This window comes from Malus sylvestris, chromosome 6 (genome assembly GCF_916048215.2).
Source record: "Malus sylvestris chromosome 6, drMalSylv7.2, whole genome shotgun sequence".
NCBI classification, from domain to species: domain Eukaryota; kingdom Viridiplantae; phylum Streptophyta; class Magnoliopsida; order Rosales; family Rosaceae; genus Malus; species Malus sylvestris.
In genome coordinates, this window is record NC_062265.1 from 24,921,839 (window position 1) to 24,943,543 (window position 21,705).

The 21,705-nt window shown below is 34.6% G+C and overlaps 1 protein-coding gene across 1 annotated transcript; it reads left to right on the forward strand.

Moving 5' to 3' along the window:
- The first annotated feature begins 18,861 nt into the window (after nt 1-18,861).
- On the forward strand, nt 18,862-20,875 carry LOC126625154 (transcription factor MYC2-like). Its single transcript, XM_050294237.1, has 2 exons — nt 18,862-19,642; nt 19,937-20,875. Exons 1-2 carry the CDS (start codon nt 18,907-18,909, stop codon nt 20,626-20,628), a joined length of 1,428 nt encoding a protein of 475 aa, XP_050150194.1. The 5' UTR covers nt 18,862-18,906; the 3' UTR covers nt 20,629-20,875.
- The last annotated feature ends 830 nt before the right edge of the window (nt 20,876-21,705 follow it).

Consider the following 21,705-nt stretch of genomic DNA (forward strand, 5'->3'; position numbering starts at 1 on the left):
TAAGAAACCTATAAATAATATACTGGTACAACTATAACAATAGAAAGTCTACAGTCAAGTTGGCTGACAGCATCTAAACCCAACCTACAGGTTAGGGGTTCGAACCTTGATGCTAACATATTTTTTTGTATTTATATATATATATTTTTTTTTCGGTTCGGTTCGGTCCGGTTCGGTTTCTGGACCTCAAAAACCGAAACCGAACCAGCCAGATTCGGTTCGGTTCGGTTTTTTTTCGGTTCGGTTTTTTTCGGCCTCGGTTCGGTTTGGTTTTCGATTTTTTTCGGTTTTCGGTTATTTGAACCCACCCCTAGTCCATATGTACAGCCCTAAGAAAAAAAGTGCAACCGCATTCCAGAACCGTATTTACTGTCATCATGGTCAAAGAACAATAATTGAAGAGTGGAATTAAAGAAAACATGGACTCGTGGCACACACCCCTTAGATAAGCTCCAGATCCCTTTCACCTAATTTATCAAATTAAAGGATTTAAATTCTTGAAATTTGATTCAATAGCTACAAATAGGGGGCCTTTTAAAAAATTATAATAACTTTAGTCGTTAGATCAAATTTCAAAAATCCAGATCTTTTTATTTTATAGATTAGATGAAAAAGATCTGGAGAAGATCCTTTTCCTTAGATAAGCAAAACAACATCAATCATTTAAAGTGGCACAGTGAATAGACAGTTGATACTAATTATCATAAAAATTTGTTATTCAAATTTCTCAAAAAAAAAAAAAAAAAAAAAGAACTTGGAGTCCTATGAAGCGTCTAAAAATTCAAAATTTGGGCCGGAAGTAAAACAATTAGAACTAACAGACCCAGAAGAGGAAATCAATATACTCAACAAACCAAGAACAACCCACAAATTATCTGATCAGGAAACATAAAAACGAACAAGCATTTTCATCAATTACCAACCCAAAAGATGCAAGATCCAAATTCCATGACCCAAATCAATAAATTTACAAGCACAGGCAAAACAATATTAGCTCCTGAGTTTCTTCTTCCTTCTCTCTGGCACAGCAGCAGCCAAGATTTATATATATAAAAAAAAAGTCAAAATCCAAGCTGAGAATCAAAATCCCTAAACCAGAGATTCCTAAACCAGAAATTCAAATAAGTCGAAAAAAAAAAACTAACTGAGAAAATTAGAAATTACCTAAATTTAATGTGATAAGATTGTGATTATCATAGTCACAGATTAGTTACCGTGAAGCATTTTTAATTAATCAGTAATTGTGGGGTTAGTTACAACTTACAATTTGTTTTGGGTTATAGCCAGCTGGCATGTAAGGGTTGGGAGATATATATTGACCAATTGTGTGTGTAATTGGCCAACGGTTATTTGAATTGAAAAACAATATTACAAAAATATTCAGAGACTTTCACTCTCTATCGACTTTATCTCCTTCACTCCATATTCCTCCATTGCAGCTAGCAACTTGCAGGTCTGAGTTAGGACCTGGAACTCTGATCCTAACATCGGTATCATCATTCCGATCCGTGTTTCCCTCTTGTATGCCCTGCCACACCCACAACTCTCGCCTATCCACCATGGAAGCTCGTATGTCTGCCTTGGAAGCTGCTCTTGAAGCTATTCCCCAGCTCATTCAATCCTCCGCTGCTAATATGGATGCCATGTTGACGACTATGGATACCAAATTCACACTCACGGTCGATCAACTTCACACTCACGGTCGATCAACTCTGTCGTGAACAATATTCTCCAGGCAATGTAGCCTCCTCTTCAGATCCACCTCCACCTGTTCCAGGTCCAGTGGTCCCACCGTCGATTAACAGTGATGACAGTGATTTTCGTTACCTCGAGACTCCTCGCAATCCTCATCATGACCATTTCGACGCGCGGGGGGGGGGGGGGGGTTCACTCCTCGGACTCCGTGGCAGCAACGGCTCGACTTTTCCCATTTCTCTGATGGTGAGGATCCTTCCGCTTGGATTTACAAAGCCTAGCAGTATTTTTCTTACTACAACACCACTGATCATCAGAATGTGCTCACTGCATCTTTTCATTTCACCAATGAACCTCTTCAATGGTTTCACTGGGGAGACTGCATCCCTTCGACTCCCATTTGGGGTGAGTTCACTGCTGCACTTTGCCAAGAGTTTGGGCCGTTCAATTTCGAGGATTGCACTGAGTCCCTTTTCAAGCTCAGGCAAACAAGTACCCTCAAGGACTACATTCTTGAATTTCGACGTTTAGCTAATCGTACAACTGATGATGGTCCTGTTCTATTGAAAAGCTATTTTTTGGAGGGTCTTAAGAAAGAGTTAAAATACGATGTTAAATTGCTCAAACCTTTTTATGTGCATGAGGCTATATCCATTGTTGTTCAATTGGATGCCAAGGTTCAATGCAGGCTATGCATACAGTGACTTCTTCATCATCCCAACCTTCATCTTCTCAAACTCAACCACAAGTTTGGCTTGCTGATTCTGGAGCAACTAATCATATAACTACGGATCTCAACAACTTGTCACTTGCATCACCCTATGCTACTAATGAAGTTGTTCTTACTGCATATGGTGAAGGTCTGAAAGTGTCCAACACCATTCTTAAAACACCTGTGCATCCTATTAAGCTTAATTATGTGCTTTATGTACCCAAACTGTCTAAGAATTTGTTACCAGTACATAGGATTTGTCTTGATAACAATTGCTAGCTAATCTTTGATGCATTCTGGTTTTGGATTCAGTACAAGGCCATAGGGAGAATTTTGTTCAAAGGATTATGCAGTAATGGACTCTACCCTATCCTATCTCTTGCCAATCATCACCCACCTCACTTTTAGAGAAAATTCAAGGCTTCTACATATGTTGGTCAACTTATAAGCTCATCTCTTTAGCATAGTAGATTAGGCCACCTACTACTACTGTTGTCTACTATACTAATTAAAGCACAAATTGCTTCTCCAAAGAATGATGTACCTATAGTTTATCATAATTGCTTAGAGGGCAAGTTTATAAAACTGCCTTTTTAGTCTAGAAGTCATCAATCCGTTGTACCTTTTGAGCTTGTACACATTGATCTTTGGGGTCCTTCACCTTGTAATTCAATTGATGGTTTCATATGGTATGCAAATATCATTGATGATTGTACCAGATTTTGTTGGGTTTTCCCACTTATTAATAAATCAGGCTTCTATACCGTTTTTGTCTCCTTTTGTGCTTTTGTTCACACTCAATTTTCTGCAACAATTAAAGCATTACAAAGAGACGGGGGGCAAATACATTAGCAATCAACTTTAAACTTTCCTACAATCTAAGGGTATTGTGCATTACAAATCTTGCCCATATACTCCTAAACAAAATGGCCTAACTGAAGGAAAACATAGGCACATTATTGAAACGGCAATTACTTTGTTACAATATGCCAAACTACCTTCTCAATATTGGTCTTTTGCTTGTCAAGATGATGTCTATCTTATAAATAGGATGCCTAACTAGTTTTGAAACCTTTTAAGGCTCTATTTGGTACACCTCATGTTATCACTCCTCTTAGAGTGTTTGATTGTTCTTGTTTTCCCTTGTTGAAACCATATAACACCTCTAAGTTACAACCAAAGACCACAAAATGTGTCTTTCTTGGTTATGCAACTAAGTACAAAGGGTTTATTTGTTTTGATGTTTGAAAAGTAGAATATACATATCTAGGCATGTTGTTTTTTATGAGGCTAGATTTCCTTATCAACATCTATTTTCTGTGTCTAAACATAAATCAACAATTTCTAAATCCTCTTCTCAATTATCCTTCAATTCCAATCCAATTATCACAACTAGTTTGTCATCACCACAAATAACACCCCAACTACTCTTACATTTAGAACCATCATCTATTGAACCACTTTCACCATTATCTTCTCAATATTCCACCACTAACCCCATCCCAACACCATTACCATCTTCATCAGATCAGTCTATTACTGCTACAACAACTACAAATTCTTCTTCCTCACTCCTTGTGGATCTTGAGTTCAGTCCTGAAAATCTGGAAGTTGTATTACATATTGCTTCTTTAAACATGCATCCAATGCAAACCAAGATCAAAAGTGGTATTAGTAGGAAGAAAGTTTTTTCTCAGTTTTCTCAATTATTCAAATGGTGTTGGATTGTCTATGGTTGAACCTGCAACTTATAAATCTGCACTCAAGGTTCCTATTTGGTTTAAGGCTATGTAAGAAGAGATTGCTACACTTCACTCTCAGGGTACTTGGAGTTTGGTTTCTTTACCATCTCAGAAAAACTTGGTAAGGTGTAAATAGGTTTTCAAAGTCAAGAAGAACTTTGATGGTTCAATTTCCAGACATAAAGCTAGGCTGGTAACTAAAGGGTATAGTCAAGAACCTGGCTTAGATTATGGGGAGACTTTCAATCCAATGGTGAAGCCTATTACAGTGAGGCTAATTCTTGCTTTGTCAGCACATTATAATTGGCCTTTGAGGCAGTTGGATGTTAAAAATGCATTTTTGCATGGAATGCTTCAAGAAGAAGTCTATATGGCTTAACCTCCAGGGTTTGCAAATCCTATTCATCCTAAGCTAGTTTGAAAATTGCATAAGTCCTTATATAGACTTAAACAAGCCCCAAGGGCATGGAATGAGAGGTTTACTAATTTCATACCCTTTCTTGTTTTTGCTTCTGCTTATGCAAATTCATCCTTATTGTGAAACAAGTTGGTTTAGACATTGTTATTTTGTTGCTTTATGTTGATGACATTATCATTACTGTTAGTGCTTCAGTGGAAATTCAACAAGTCATTCAATCTTTATCTGTTGAATTTGATCTTAAGGACTTGGGTGATCTGCACTATTTTCTTGGTATTTAAATCACAGGAACTGAAGAAGGGTTATTCTTGTCTCAGTCAAAGTACATCCAAGACTTGTTGCAGAAAACATAAATGGTTGATTGAAACCTTGTGACACTCCTTGTTTGCCATATAATAGGTTATTGAAAGATGATTGGACTCCATATAACAATCCTGCAGCTTATAAAAGTATAGTGGGAGCCTTATAGTATTTGACATTCACTAGGCTTGACATTGCATTCTCTGTCCACAAAGTTTGCCAGTTTATGCAATCACTAATGGGTTCTCATTTTGTTGCAGTAAAGATAATTTTGAGATATTTGAAGGGAACTTTGTCTGTTGGTATTTCATATTCTAGAAGTGATTTACAAATAACGACATTTAGTAATGCCGATTGGGCAGAAGATCTAAATGACAGGAGATCTACCACATGATTGGTTGTTTTCTTGGGTAACAATCATATTTCTTGTCTTTTAAGAAACAAAACATTGTTTCACACTCCTCAACTGAAGCAGAATATAGAGCAATGTCAACAACTTCTGCTGAGCTTAACTGGATTCAACAATTACTTAGTTTCTTGCATCTGCATATTCCTGCAACTTCATTTCTCTATTGTAACAATTTGTCAACCATAGTTTATCCTTTAATCCAGTTAAGCATCAACGGACAAAACACATTGAAATTGATGTGCATTTTGTCAGGGAAAGGGTTGCTAAACATAAACTTTGTGTTCAGTTTGTTTCCTTAAGAGAATATTTGCATTACTAAAGACCTCAATGCTCCTATTTTTTGTTCTCATTGTAACAATCTCATGCTTGATTCATCCAAACATGAGATTGCAGGGGAATGTTAGGATATATTCAATAGTGCAGGATTGTGACACTTGTCATCAAATTGTGAGTTTAGTTAGTTAAGGTTGTTAGCTGTGCTATATAAGTCTCAATGTACTGACTTGATCATTAAGTAATCAATTGAAAGAATATTCTCTCTCTCTCTCTATACATCTCTCTCTAGTTCTTGACTCTCTCTCTCTCTCTCTCTCTCTCTATATATATATATATATATATATATATATATATATATATATATATATATATATATATATATCTTCAATCTCTATATACATTAATAGAAGCTACTTGCCTTCATGATGCTTTAAACCTCGCTAAGCAGCGCCAAGTTGAGGAAAATCATGGTGGAGGGAGACTCTAAAATTGTCATCGATGTAGTCACTGGAAGGTCCGAATTTCCTTGGAGAATCAGAATCATTGTGGAAGATATCAAGTGGCTGGCCTCTTCTTTTGAGGAGGTAAATTGGAACCATGTCCACTAGGAGGCAAATTTCACAGCAGATGCCATCAGTTCTCTTGGTCATAATTGTAACAATCTTTTACATTTGGGATGGTTGTATCCCGTATCAAGCTAGAAATGAGCTTTTGTATGACACTTGAGGCCTCAGATGTTTCCGAGGCTTTACCCTTTATTAAAGCTATTGTTCTCTCAAAAAAATAATTATGAATGTATCTTTCCATTTTGTTTTTAACTAGTATTTGTTTTAGTTTTTTGTGTTATAGATAGATAAAAAGTATGTGGAAGTTAGAAGGGAAGATTGCATAGTGATGAAGGAAGGATGCAGGAAGAAGTGTGAAAGTGGACTGATAAACAAATTGAAAACTAAAAAAAAAAATCGAAAAATTATTTGAAGTGATATCACTTTTAAGAATTTATTTTCTTAAAATTTGTCATTCCTGTAAATTAATGTAATAGTTTTAAACCCTCTCCTTCCCCTAAATAATAACAATTCAAAAGATAATACTCATAACAAGGGGCCTATGAGCCACAAATTACGATCAAATCTAAGGCTTTCTCACATCAATAAAAAGGAGTGTTCTTAAACAAAGTGATCATATGATTTTCGAATCCTAGCGAATACTCTATGTTTTTCGAATAACGAAGGGAATGGGCTTAAAATCCAATTCAATTGATCAGTTTGATCATTTCAATTGGATGACAACTATTTCATAAAAAAATTCAATCAAATCTTATTTCAAAACTAATTTGTTTGGAGTCACAAAATATTTCTAATATTAGAATTAGAGTGTTGAACTTTTACCCATGTGTTCACATGCAGCTACAATGACAGGTGGTACACAGTCATTTAAAAACTAAATAAATGATACAAAAATTAAAGAATTTAAATATTTTTATCTAAAAGGGCAAAATTGATATGAAAATATTTAATTGGATAATTGGACTCAGTCCAAAAAACTACTTATATTTTTTGAACCTAGATCCAAAAGCCCATTCTTTAATTAGTATTGGTCAATGCCACTTAGTATTACGGTTTAGTGGTATTCATCTTCATTTGTAAATGAGAGGTCATAGGTTTGATTCTTGCCAAAGGCAAGTTTGAACTATATTATTGCTAGTCCATATGAGGTTAAGTCCACCATCTCCCCTTAGTAGAGATAACATCGTTTGTTCAAAAAAAAATTAGTATTGGTCAAATACAACAGCTAACGTCTGATTATGGAGACCTCGAATACGGGTGTACAACTACTTAATGTCTCATATGCTGATGAAACAAAACATGTGAATAAAAACTTACACACTTTTATTTTGTTAAAACGAAACATGACCATGACGTTGTACCCGTACTACATAAGTCAATTTACAAACAAAAGTCCCGCAACAATCAACTTTTTCATACGTGATGTCGAGAGAAAAATAATTCCTCGTCCTACGTTAATTTGTTTGCTTTGCGCTACAAGGCACGAATGACAATAATGCATGAGACTTTTGTTTAGAGTTATCGCAGATTGGCTCTGGATATCAGACCGACATGCCAATATTCTACCCTTTGGTAGAGAACTTAGGCATGCGGCTGGTAGTTCACCATAAGATTTCCAACAATGGAGACTCTTTTTGCTTTGGAATTTGGACTAGGATTCTCTCCCCTCCTCTTTCCATCCCCTTTCATCCCCTCCTTTCACATTCTCTATTTTTTCTTTCTTTTTCTATAAAAAAAACAATATAAGATGTTGATGTGGCTTAACCATGACCGTTCAAATAGGAAGGGAGGGAATGAGAGGGAAAAAAAAGGGAGCGAATCCTACTCCTTGGAATTTACTAGGGTGAAGGGAACAACAATGGTACATGGCCTTGAGAGTAAGTCTCTTTCAGTTTATAATTAAACGATCGAGGGCTTTTGAATTCAATTCCTTAGATAAATGGACAATGATCTCTAATAAGGAAGTTTCAAAGGTTCAAAATTGGCCATGGATTGGTTTCATTCTCTTGCTACTAGGAGGTTTGAGTCTAAGAAGGAACATGGTATTGTGCTTGCTCATGTGGCCTTCACTTGTTGGCATATTTGGAAAGCAAGGTGCAATTTTCTCTTTAATCAATCTCCTATTAATCCTACCTAGGTTCTTCTCGCCATTTCCACTTCCACTAAGTGTTCCTCAAAGTGAATGATGCTCCTTCTACTTCCCTCCCAACATTTAGCTATTTTGCGGAAGTGTGAGTTGGCTGCGACTTTGGGCCATCGTTGGGTAATCATTGAGTTTGATTCGAATGAGATGATTTAGCACGAAGATGTACAATACCACTTGGGTTTGTAGACCCCCATCTTTGTTGGTTCATGTCCTCAATAAAGATTACTTACCTTGTCCCCATTGATGTCTGGTGGCAGTTGTTGGGGCGACACTTGAACATGGTTCCAGTGTCTTTCTCCTTATCCCCTTCATTACTTTGTTTTGCTGCTTTGTTCCTTGTTGGTCTCGTTGTAGACTTTTTCTTGTATCTATTTGGCATCTTTGCCCTGGTATAAGCAAGAGATCTTAGGTTCGATTTTCTTCAAAAGCGAATTTGAACCATATTATTACTAGCACATTGTGAGGTTAAGCTCACCCCTTCCCCATAGTGTAAATAACATTGTTGGTTAAAAAAAAAAAACAAATATGTCATGAAGATTATGAAGGGATTATTCACTTTTAAGGGGTTGTTTGAAAATCAATTTGTTTTTATTTTTTAATTTATGAAAATTGAAAACTCTTTTTATACTATTAGTTTTCTAAAAATTGAAAACTGAAAAATGAAAGTCCCATTTTGAAAACTCAAGAAATTTTTTTTTACAAAGAATAGCGTTAGTAGGTTAAATTGTTAGTTGTTAAGGGATAAGGTAAGTTGGTGGGGCTCGAACTTGCACCATGGTGCATCGACAAGATTGTTTTAGAGCATCTCCAATGGAGATGTCAACAGATAAATGTCAAATGTTAATTTGATGGCTGACGTGACAGTGTAAGATTTTCTCTTTTTCCAACCGATATGTTAATTTTTTATTTTTTTTTTGTTATAAATGGTATTTGTAGGACCAATTTTGAAAAGAAAATTAAAATAAATTTTCAAGATCTATAATTTGTGCATTAATAGAACCCACATAATAAAATAATTAAAAATTATTTGACATCACATTTTTCTCATATGTCAATCCACATTGAATTGACATATCGGTTGGAGCTTGCTTTTACTTTCAAATGTGATTACATGACATTCCACTTAGGATTTGACATCTCCTTTGAAGATGGTCTTACATTGCTAAGGTAAAGCATCATTTGCTTCTTTCATTTTTTTTTAACTTAAAAAATTGATAGTTATCAAATGAGGTTTTAGCTTTCAATTTTCAAAAAGGTGAAAATAAAAACTGAAAAATTGAAACTGAAATAGTTATCAAACAACCATTATTTAATTTACTAGTTCAAAAGTCGAAAGGTTATGCAAGTGTTGAATTAACCTGGTAGTTATTTATGGTCATCTTCGTGAGCTGACTACATCTCGAATTCAAAAACCACCCTTATTTAGTAAAAAGTAGTGTAGAATATTATTTGTAAAAAAATTAAATAAAAAAGGTCTAAAAGGTTATACGTACATCCACAAAATGGAGTAATTTATAAGAGTGGTTCGATGTGGGATCTCAAACTGAAAATTTTTGGGACATGAATTTGAAGACTAATTCCGAATCGAAATTTTGGATTCCCAATTTTTGGGATTCCCGAAATGTTTTCGGTATTTCGGGATGGATGGGGAATGGATTTTGAGTTTTAGGTTTTTGGGTTGAAATTTGAGATTTTTTGTTTGTGGGCTAAAATTTGGGCTTTTGGCTTGAAATTTTGTTGCCCAATTTCACATATTAATTGAAATTTAGGGTTTTTTTTTTAATTTTTTTTTAATTTTTTTTTTATCTCTTACCAATTTGAAATTTCATACCAAGTCAAATTGACCTTCCAAAGTTCCAAACTATTTAATTTCTTTCTTCTATTTATAATATTAGTCTACTACCATACTACTTAAATTCAACATTCAACATGCATGCAACGAAACCAAATATATATATGTATATATGTGTATATATATATATATATATATTTTTTTTTTTTTTCAGTTTAGTTTGAAATTCTCGAACCATGAATATGTAATCCTGATTCTTGTATTGAAAAGTTTGGGATCAAATCAGTATGGATCCTGAAAATTTAGGTATTTTAGGTTTAGGTTTTTCTATATGGGATCGGGATTTTTTGGTTTGGTTTGGGGGTTTCGGGAAAATTTTCCAGCCCTAGTAATTTATGTCCTTGTGATGCTACTAAAACCACAATTGACTACCATAAAACAAGAAATTTTTTTTTTAGTACATCAATATATTTTTACACTAAAGGGAGGGGGAGTTCGGCTAAGCCACACAATGGGTAACCTAATTTGGTATCGAATTCGCCATCTACGAGATTCAAACCTAAGACCTCTCACTTCAAGTGAAGAGGACCTCTTACTTCAAGTGAAGATGAATACCATCAAACCGTAGTACAGAGTAGCTAAACCAAGATATTAACTTATCATAAACAAGGGTGCATAAAATGGTCTAAATACAAAGTTAAGTACCAATAAAACATATAAATGAGCTTTAAATACATAGTTAAGCACCAATAAAAGAAATGAACTAGCCATAGGAATCCTAGCTACTCCACCGCAAAAAGCGTCAATAAAAGAGATGGACTAGCCATAGGATCCAAAACTAAATAAACCATACGAATCCTAGCTACTCCTCCACCAGATAAGGCGTCATCGCCACATCAGCAACCAAGGAAGAGGCAAAGAACAAGCCTCGGCAAGAGATCTATAAAGGATGGGGTGGGAGCTTCATACTCAAGCGAACCTGTGTCATTCTCAATCAATCAAAGAAATGGTCAAAATTGAATTGGATTGGATTGGATTGGATCCTAGAACACATGTATATATCAAATTGGATTGGATTCTAACAATATGTATACTGTATTCTACAGCAAAATCTTACATCAGAAATCTATTTTTGATTGATCAAATGAAAATTTGATTAAATTCGATAGTTTGAGCCGACTAACACCCAAATTAGATAGGCGGATCAATATCATTTCATTGGATTACTATTATATATTTGTAATTAGATGAATGTGATACTCTATATGGTACACAAATTTCAAAATTTATATATTCATCCAGCGACAATGAATAACCTCCTTAATCCCTAGTCAATATTCCACATAAGCTTTCTAGTCTTTCGTAGGTGACTTATATAAAAAAGGGAAAGAATTCATCCTGATTTAAACTAATGAAGAGGAAATGCAAAAAAAAAAATAAGCCTTGCCATTGTATCAACCTAGCAGATATCCAAAAGGAAACTGTTTCATGTCCTTCGGTTCTTGTTCTAAAATTTCTTTCACATAGTGAAATGGAGAAAAGAGTAAACTTTCTATCAATCTTTCATATGAACACATAACGTGATGACAAACAATTCAAGTCCAATAAATTTCCGGAATAGGACTGATGAGATGAGTGCATCAAGCAAACCCGCAAAAATTGAACTACATTCGTACTCTCTCCTCAGTGTGTGTTTTTTATCACGCAGCAGCATGTGGTACGTGTCCTACAAGTCACGGTAACAATTCCAATAGGATAGGGTTTTGTATTGAAGTTTTAGAAATATAGGTCGGAGTTCACTACTAATAGCATTGATATTAGGGAATTTTTATGAAAAAGGTTTGGACTAAGTTTATTTTAACCAACAATCATGCTATAACTTTATTTAATGAAAAAATTAAATATTAGTGAAAAACCCTTAAATTTTAATAAAAATGACAAAAAAACTTAAATTTTAATGAAAATGACACAATTTTAATATTAAAAAAAAACCATGATGAGTGGACGTTGTGCATCCATCACAGACACTATTTATGAAACTGAATGGTACTACACTATTTATTGGTCCAATTTCATAAATAGTGTCTAGTTTTTAGTCCACTTTCATAAATAATGTCTTGTCCTTGTTCATGTTTCATACATAGTGCCTAGTTATTGGGTCCAATTTTTATAAATAATGTATATTAATTGGTACATATTCATAAATAATGTCTCTTTCTTGCTCCGGTTTCATAAATAGTGCCTATAGTTATTGATCCACTTTCATAAGTAGTGCCTAGTTCTTAGTCATATTTCATAAAAATTGTCTGTTTTTTTTTTAATTTTTAAGGAAACCTCGGCGGTACAAGGGAATTTTATTGATATGAAAAAAGAAGTGACAGCTAGTCAAGGGGGAAAAAACCTTACCCCTCATTAAACAAGAAAACCAAAATACAAGAAAAAAGGGGACATAAACCTTACCCTTCTTGAAAAAGAAAATACAGGAAAGGAGGGAGGAAATAAACCTTACCCTTTTTGGAAAAGAAAATACAAGTAATATAGGGGTCATAAAATCAATCCCATCTAAAATAAAGCCTAAAAAGTTACCTGCAAGATAAGCTGCAAAATAGAAAGGAAAACCCAAAATGATTAGGTAAAAAAGAAAATCACACATCAAGAAGGGGAGATAAACATGTAAGTCGGCATGCCTAAGATGTTTGAATATAGAAAAGTAAGAATTTCTATAGGAGGAGTTGCATGTCAAACAAAAGAAGACGAGAGAAGCCTAAATTGGCCAATTTGTCAGCAATGACATTCCCTTCTCGAAATGTATGAGAGCATCGGAAACCCATATATTGTAATCAGGTAATACAATTTTTCCAATGAGTTCGATGTGTTCAAGGAGGAGAAAAAGATCCAAAAAAAGATCCAAAAGCAAAGCAAGATATCACACTAGAAGAGCCACTTTGAAGCCATAAATTACGCCAGCCCTACACAAGAGCCAACTCCACAACAAGGATGACAACATGAAGTTCTGCATAGAAAGAAGTATGATGCCCTAAACTCAGGGAGAAACCACCAAGAAAATAACTCACAGAAGCTCGAAAAACCCCACCACAAGCCATAGAACCTGGGTTACATTTAGCTAGGTCATCCGTATTCACTTTGACCTAAGGAAATGGAAGGGGATGCCAAAGAACAGGAACTATAAAATGAGCTTTACAAGACTCAGCTGAGATTCCAAAGGACACTAAAAGCTGCTTATCCAAAATACCACATACATGACTAGGAGTGAAAACTCTAATCTACCTAATCCAGGACAAAGTAGAGCGACAAATGCGTGGAAATGAAGGAGGCACACTTTCAAACTTCACCTTATTACACATCTTCCAAATAACCATTAATAAGAAAAATTATGATGTTATCTAGACATTGCGAAGCTGTGGAGAAAATCATTTTGACACAAAATCAAGCCATAAATCTGAGGATGAGCCTGTAAGTGGAAGAATGGTTCCAAATTGAGTAGCAAGCCAAAACCAAGTATGTTGTGCAAATTCACAACTAAAAAAATAAGTGCTTAATAGATTCAAAATTATTGTAACATAGTTGGCATATTGGAACCAAAGGAATGCGTCGTCTCTGAAGTTGATCTTCCGTTAGGAGCTTATTAAAAAGTATCCTCCAAACTTAAATGGAGTAACGCCGTGGAATGAAAGAATGCCAAATAATGGAAGCCCAACTTTTAATAGGAAACTGACGATGAACAATTTCATAGCCATCAGAAAACAAAAATACTCCAGATGTAGAAGCTTCCCAAACTAACATATCATTTTCCTCATCGATTGGAAGTGGCACCTTTAAAATATATTAGTCAAATCTGGAAAAGTATCAGAAAAAAAAGAAGGAAGGATTAGCCCATTTTCGTCCACAAATAATGTCTAAGACCTTAGTGCAAGATAAAGAATAAGCAAGCTCAGTAGCACCAACGACCTCTACAATAGGTGTATCCAACCACTTATCAACCCAAAGAGAAGTACTAGAACCATTCCCAATCACCCAACGACAGTTTTGAAACAAGATAGGGATAATAGATTTAATAGCAGGCCACATAGATGATTGTTTGTAACAAGTAGAGTATAAACGACCATGTAGCTGAAATCGCCCTAAAAAATAAACACTCCATAGAGAATCAGAAGTAATAAAAACTCATCCAAGCTTTAAAAAAGCCGCAGTATTTAGAGAGCAAAAATCACGTAATCCTAAACCACCCTCATTTTGGTGCACAAATTTGAGACCAAGAAACTGTGACAATTTTCTTTGAAGTCACGTCACCAGACCATATAAAATTGTAAGCACATCATGAAAGAGACCTCAACAAGGAAGAAGGCCACAGAAAAACAAAGAAACTATGCAAAAGCATAATTTGGAAAACTAATTGAATAAGTTGAACTCTTCCTGCCATTGTTAAAAGTTTCCCTTTCCAACTTGTTAACTTAACTTTAGCTTTATCTGCCAAAGCATGAAGATGACACCTCCAAGGCTTGGCACGAAAAATTGAAACTCCTAAATAGACAAATGGTACTTTACCTTCTTTGAACCCCAAGTATCACTTAACCACAAGTTTGTGATGCCTTGAAGTTGAACCCAAGTAGAAAGTACTTTTATCCTTATTGATATATTGATTAGAGGCCCTACTATATCTATCTAAGAAACCTTGCAGATTACACAGAGTGATAACATTACTTCTATAGAAAATGAAGAGAACATCTGCATAAAGAACATGAAAAAGAGAAATACAACCTCTTGGAGCACAAAATGGCTTAGTAAGCCCATCAAGTTGGAGCCGACTCAAACCCCTGGATAAAGCTTCCTCAGCTACGCAGAAAAGCAACGGAGAAAGAGGATCCCCTTGCCGCACTCCCTGAGAACAAGAGAAAAAGCCACGAGGGGAACCATTTATTAAGATGGACAATGTAGCAGATCTCAAGATGGTAGAAACCCAATCCACAAAACAATTGGAGAAACCAAAATTAGTAAGCACCCGCAATAGGAAATACCAATTTAATGTACCAAAAGCCTTAGCTATATCAACTTGAACTCCAATGTTACAACCATGAGATTTTTTGTCAAGCACATTGAAGCATTATGAAGCTAGGCCAATACAATCTGTGATACGTCGCCCACGTATAAAAGCAACTTGTTGTGAGAAATAATGCGTGCAACAACATGAGAAAGACGAACTGCCAAAATTTTAGGTATAATCTTGAAAAGAAATATTGCCAAGGCAATAGGTCTAAATTGGGTAATCAATATAGCTCATTCTACCTTCGGTATTAGCACCAAGAAATTATTATTGGCATTAGGGTATAACCAATTTGACTCAAAGACTTGTTTCACAAATTGAACAACATCATAGCCAACAATATCCCAACAATGATGATAGAAAAAACTTGGAAAACCATCTGGCCCAGGCGCACTAGAAGCACTTAAAGAAAAAACTACCTCTTTGATTTTCTCATCAGTAGGCAATGCAGATAAAAGATCATTTTCCGAATTAGTGACCATAGGCTGAATAACCTCACAAACCTCATCAATACCTAAAGAAGTAACAAAAGAACCAAACAAAGTGTTATAAAAATTAACAATATGGTACGTTCTCAATAGTCAGCGGATCAGTAAGCAGATTATTTTCATCTTGCACATAACCAATACAAGTGCTAGAGGATTTGATGCGTCCATAGGCATGAAAAAAAGAAGAATTTCGATCCCCTTCAGTCAACCATTTAACACAAGCTCTATCTTTCGAAAAGGCCTCCTGCATTTTGAGAGATTCCATTACTGTAGCCTTGGCAACAATCTCCTCTTCAAAAAGAACGTCATTGACCCTCATTTGAAATTCTCTATTGAATCATAGAGAGATTATGACGAGCATCAGCCATTCTATTATGAACATCACCAAAAACAGAAGAATTCCATTGGTGCAAACAAACTTTTAGAGCTTTCAATTTTTGCAACATGATAAAATAGGGCAACTGCAGACACCTGTATTCAACCAACATTGAGTAACAGTTTCCCGAAAAGATGGATGTTAAACCCACATTGATTGAAAACGAAAAGGACGAGGACCACTACTCAAAATTCTTGAAGCAGAAAAAAATAAGAGGATTATGATCAAAAACTACCTTTGGCAAGGCTATGCAATTAGAGTGAGTCCATGAATCAAACCAACTTATATAATACAAAGAACGATTATGTTCTCAATAATTATATTTAAAAAGCTGTTTTCAATTACCAAATTAAAATTGCCTCACATTTTTTACATACCTACAATAATAAATGTAGCTCTTCATCCAATTTATTGAGCTTAAGTGTCATCTTGGAGGAATTTTTCCTTGTACCTGTAACACAGATGGTATACCATGTGTTATTATATAAGTGGTGGGGAATTTTATTTTTTATGTTATTAATTTTTTAACACAAGAATCTCACAAGTTGTATAGAGACATGTGGTTTACCACTCCGTATTCCGGACATATTGAAAAATCTCTCTTCATCTTGACTACTATTGGAAAACAACACCACAAAAATTGAAGTCTTTTTCTTATTCTAAGCCAAAAAATAAAATTAAAAAAAATCTATTAAGTTAACTGACGATGGGACAAAAAGTGCAGTGTGGAAAAGAGGGGGCAGGGTGGGGAAGCATCCAGCTCAAGTTGGGTTTTTTATGTTTTTTTATTTTATTCTTTTGTCCTTATTATTAAATAAAGTTAGTGGATGATTTTTTATTAAAATGAAAATTTTTGAAGTTCTTTTCATTAGTTTTCCTTTGATATTATCTCCACTTAATCCATCATGAAATTAATAAGTATAGGGTTTTTATGCAAAAAAATCATCAATGTACTTAAAAGTAAAACTATTTAATATAGGTTGTAATTTGTTTTGTGAGATGACTGATGTGAGACTTTGTGTTTTATTCAACACTAGATGCTTGTTTATTAGTCCTAGAACCTCGCTCACTGATCAGTTTCTTACTCCATTTATTCTCATCCTCTTGCTTCAATTTTATGTTCCATATCAATTAGAGTTACTCGTACGCACCAAAATTTCTTAAATAAAAAAAGGATTTTTAGCCAAAATGGTCCCTATAATTTGCATAACTCTTCACTTTGGTCCTTGAGATTTGAAATCGATATAATTAGTCCCTGAGTTTGTCTATAATCAATCATTTTAGTCATTCCATGAAAAGTTTCAATAAAATAAGAATAAAATGACAAAAATACCCTCAATTTTTGTCAAATCATTTTGGCTATTGTTTATTATATTGAGGGTAATTTTTTTCATTTTGATCCTTATTTAACATAATTTTTCACCCAATGACCAAAATGATTGATGATGAACAATCTCAGTGATCATTTATCTTGATTTCAAATATCAGGGACCAAAGTGAGGAATTAGACAAATCTCAAGGACCAAAGTGAGGAGTTAGACAAATCTCAGTGACCATTTTGGCTAAAAAGCCATAAAAAAAAGGGTGCTTTAGATTTAGCCCCTTACAATTGTTGAACTCTAGATATAAACACACCTATATTAAAACATCTAAATAAAACCCAAATTTTGAATTTAATGCCAAGTAAGATAAAAGATGTCCATACATTTAAATTTATTTACAACACCATGCCACCAACATTAATATGGCTATTACGGTTTTGTTTTTTGTAGACTTTTAATTTATTATCTTTTGTTTGTCAACAACATTCAATTAGTTTAAGTTTTTTTTGCTTTTAATTTAAAAAAAAAAAAAAAGAAGAGAAGAAGTTCTTTTCTTCTTTTATGTGAAATCGCCTAATCAAAATCTAATTAGGTCAATATTCATTCTATTGAAAAAGTAGATACATTAACTTGTGAAAATTAAAACAAAAATAGGTAAAAATAAACTAGTAGATGCATTGTTTCTTGTAAAAACTAAACAATAGTTACATTATTTTCATAAAAATAAAAAAAAACAATATGTAATTTTTTTTTTAAATTACACAATAGGTACACAATTTTCATAATAATAGGTACTTTATTTTTGGAAGAAAAAAAAAACTAGTAGAAACGTTGTTTCTTTTAAAACTTAAACAATGAATTTATAAGGTAAATTAGTTTGCATGTATTTGCATATATGGGTTTGTTATTATGTAGCTACATTATTTTTCATGTAATTTACATATACTGGGTATATTATTTTTCTTTTTTTTAAGCAATCTAACATTTTAAAAATTTAATAGTAGGTGCACTATTTGAATCAAATGTTTTTTTGTAGGTAAATTATTTTACATGAATTTTACATATATCAGGCATATATATGTGTGTGTGTGTGTGTGTGTGTGTGTGAAATAATTTACCTACATTCATATGTAAAATATAATTTTATTGACTCAATTAAGCATGTATAATAACATATATTAGACATGTTTTATGTTATTATATACAATGAATTTATAACATTAATATTTTTTTTTTGTAAAATCATTAATTCTCCATTACCATCCGTGCATTAATTATGTACATCAAACATTTAAATAGGGTTAACAAAAATTCAAATAGGGGTATTTTAGTCATCCGAAATTTTTTAAATATTTGAAATCAAACATAATTAATGAATTTGCTGACGTAGAATCTAATCAATGGGTTTTATTCAAGAAAAAAAACTTATGTCGGGTTTTATGTAGAGAAAATTAAGTTTTAAGGGCTAAAGTTATATTTTCAGTAAAAATATGTATTGGATTCTACCGTTCATTTCTGACTTACTTTGTCGCCTTACCTAATATTCGTTGTATAGAAGAGAGAGAGAGAGAGAGAGAGAGAGAGAGAGAGAGAGAGAGAGCCATGGAGGGGACTAATTCCTCCTGTTCTTCATACAATTTTGGTCAAGAAAACTCACCCACACTTCAACGTCTCCAGTTCATAATTCAGAATAGGCCCGTACGGTGGGTCTATTCAATTTTCTGGCAAGCCTCATCAAAAGACAGCGATGACCTAGTTTCTTTGTCGTGGGCTGGTGGCCACTTTCGAAGCACTAGGGACTTGGCCTCCATACAAAGTTACAACAAAGCCAATGTTTTCGAAGTTGTGGAGAGGAAGAAGGGGATCAGCAGAGAAGTTGAAGCTCTTTTCTATGAAGGCATGGATTTGGATGGTGGAGACGTTACCGACGCTGAGTGGTTTTACTTTTACACTGACTCTTTAACCCAGTCATTTACTGCCGGCCACGGTAATAGTAACATTCTGGGCCGTACGTTTTGTTCTGGTGGTTTTGTTTGGCTGGCAGGTGATCATGAGCTTCAGTTCTATGAGTGTGAGAGAGTGAAGAAAGCAAGAATGCATGGAATTCAAACTTTGGTTTGTATTGCAACTTCATGCGGAGTAGTTGAACTAGCTTCTTTGGATGCGATCAAAGTAGATTGGGATCTTGTGCAGATATCAAAGTCGCTTTTCGGATCAAAGAACAACAACAACATGGTCTCAAAGCAGCTGAGCAGCAGCCGTGAGGACCATGTACTTGTTCCGCTACTAGAAAGTGGAATGTTTTCGGGAGCTGAACAAAGAGACTGGACAACACAAGGTAACGAAATTGGTCCGAAAATTTTCAATACTATGAGTGTTTGGATGGTAACAATACCAAATACCAATTTACAGATCCAGGGTCTATTGATAACGGTACTGTAGATTCATACTATTGGTACCAAGCGGTCTTTTCTCCCTTCACTTAAAAATATTTTCCTGATCTTTTATTTAGGGCATTTTACTTAAAATATTCAGCTAATTTCTCTAAATACCGATATCTTGTTGATATTTGTGTTTTTGTACACTCCTCCCAATTTTTCATTGCTTTGATGTTTAATATTTTGACGTGAAGGTGGTACAAAAGAAGTACCTCCTGTGACTATGGGTGGATCATCCGACTCAGGACCTTCCGACTCTTTTGGAAATTTCACCTCTGAGAATATGGAGAACATACGACTGAAAAAGAGAGGACGCTCATCAAACCGTGAAACTGGTAGATCAGAAACACCAATAAACCATGTTGAGGCAGAGAGACAGAGGCGAGAGAAGCTTAACCGTCGATTCTATGCCCTCCGCGCCGTTGTTCCCAATGTTTCCAGAATGGACAAAGCTTCTTTACTTTCTGATGCAGTTGTATACATCAATGAGCTGAAAGCAAGGGTTGAGCAACTGGAGGCCAAAATCCAAGCACAACACCTGAAGCCCGTTGTTGACATTGGAGGCCAAACCACCAGCTCCATAATTGATCCTCATCAAACAAGGCCGCGGCTATCATCAAGTTATAATAATAGAGCAGCTGGGGCTATGGAAATAGAAGTGAAGATCGTAGGCTCAGAAGCCATGATACGAGTTCAGTGTCCGGACTGCGATTACCCTAATGCTAGATTGATGAATGCACTCAAAGACCTGGAGTTACAAGTTTATCATGCAAGCATATCAAGTGTTAAAGGGTTGATGCTTCAAGATGTTGTAGCGAGAGTGCCTCAGGGTTTCACAAGTGAGGAGGCCCTGAGAATTGCTATTATAAATAGATGGTACAACTAGAAGTTACAATTCAATAATTAGTTTCCCTTGCTAATGAGGAATGATTTTGGGTATTGGTGACGAACTCATTCTTTTTTCCTTGTTATAGTTGTAACTCAAAATTGAAGATGTGTCCGCCAAGTTTTATGTTTTAGGCTTTTGGCCAAGTTTTAGGAGGGAAATATGCGTAAATTAGTTATGTATTGGATTGTTTTCCAAGTCCCTAAATGTTGGTTCTTCTTGCAACGATGATATCAGTAGTTAATAAGCTAACCTATTCATCTCCTATATCTCTCTCTGAAGAATATGTGAGAAACTATTGCATATCTTTATATACACCATGTGCGATATTGGTGTATCGAATATGAAAAATACTACTAGGTAACTTGTACATGTCACGTTAACTAATGACTTTACCTCATTGGATATTAATTGTATGTATTGTTACATCATATATATATATATATATATATATAGAGTACACCAATCTAATATAAATATATGGTCTCTCTAATTAACATCACTCATCAAATATTTACATGAAATATGCTGGTCTACGTATAGCTATTTTTTGGTTTTTAGTTTTATTTTTGTTTAGTGATGGAGGAAAATACATAGAAGAAACTAGAGATATAAAAAAAATGGTGGAAAAATATGTGTGAAGAAATATATAGGTAAAGGAATATAAAATGAAAACAACAAATATAAAATTAAAAACTATTTTCTGACAAAAAAAAAAATTATTATTTTAAGTTTTTTTTCTTTTTGGTTATAATTCATTTTTCTTTATACATTTCCCTTTCTCCCACCACTCTTATCCATCCGTTCCTGCCTACATATAGTCTCACGTCTCAAGCACAAAACACGGAAATGTAAAAAGCAAAAAGACCAAAGTTAGCAAATCAGTCCCAAAAATAAAAAATATAAGAACTAAAAACCATTACAAGAAATGTCACATCTCGGCTCGGGCCCCCACCACATTCCGGGCTCGACTCCGCCGTAGCACGATATTGTCCGCTTTGAGCCCCGACCACGCCCTCACGGTTTTGTTTCTGGGAACTCACACGAGAACTTCTCAGTAAGTCACTCATCCTAGGA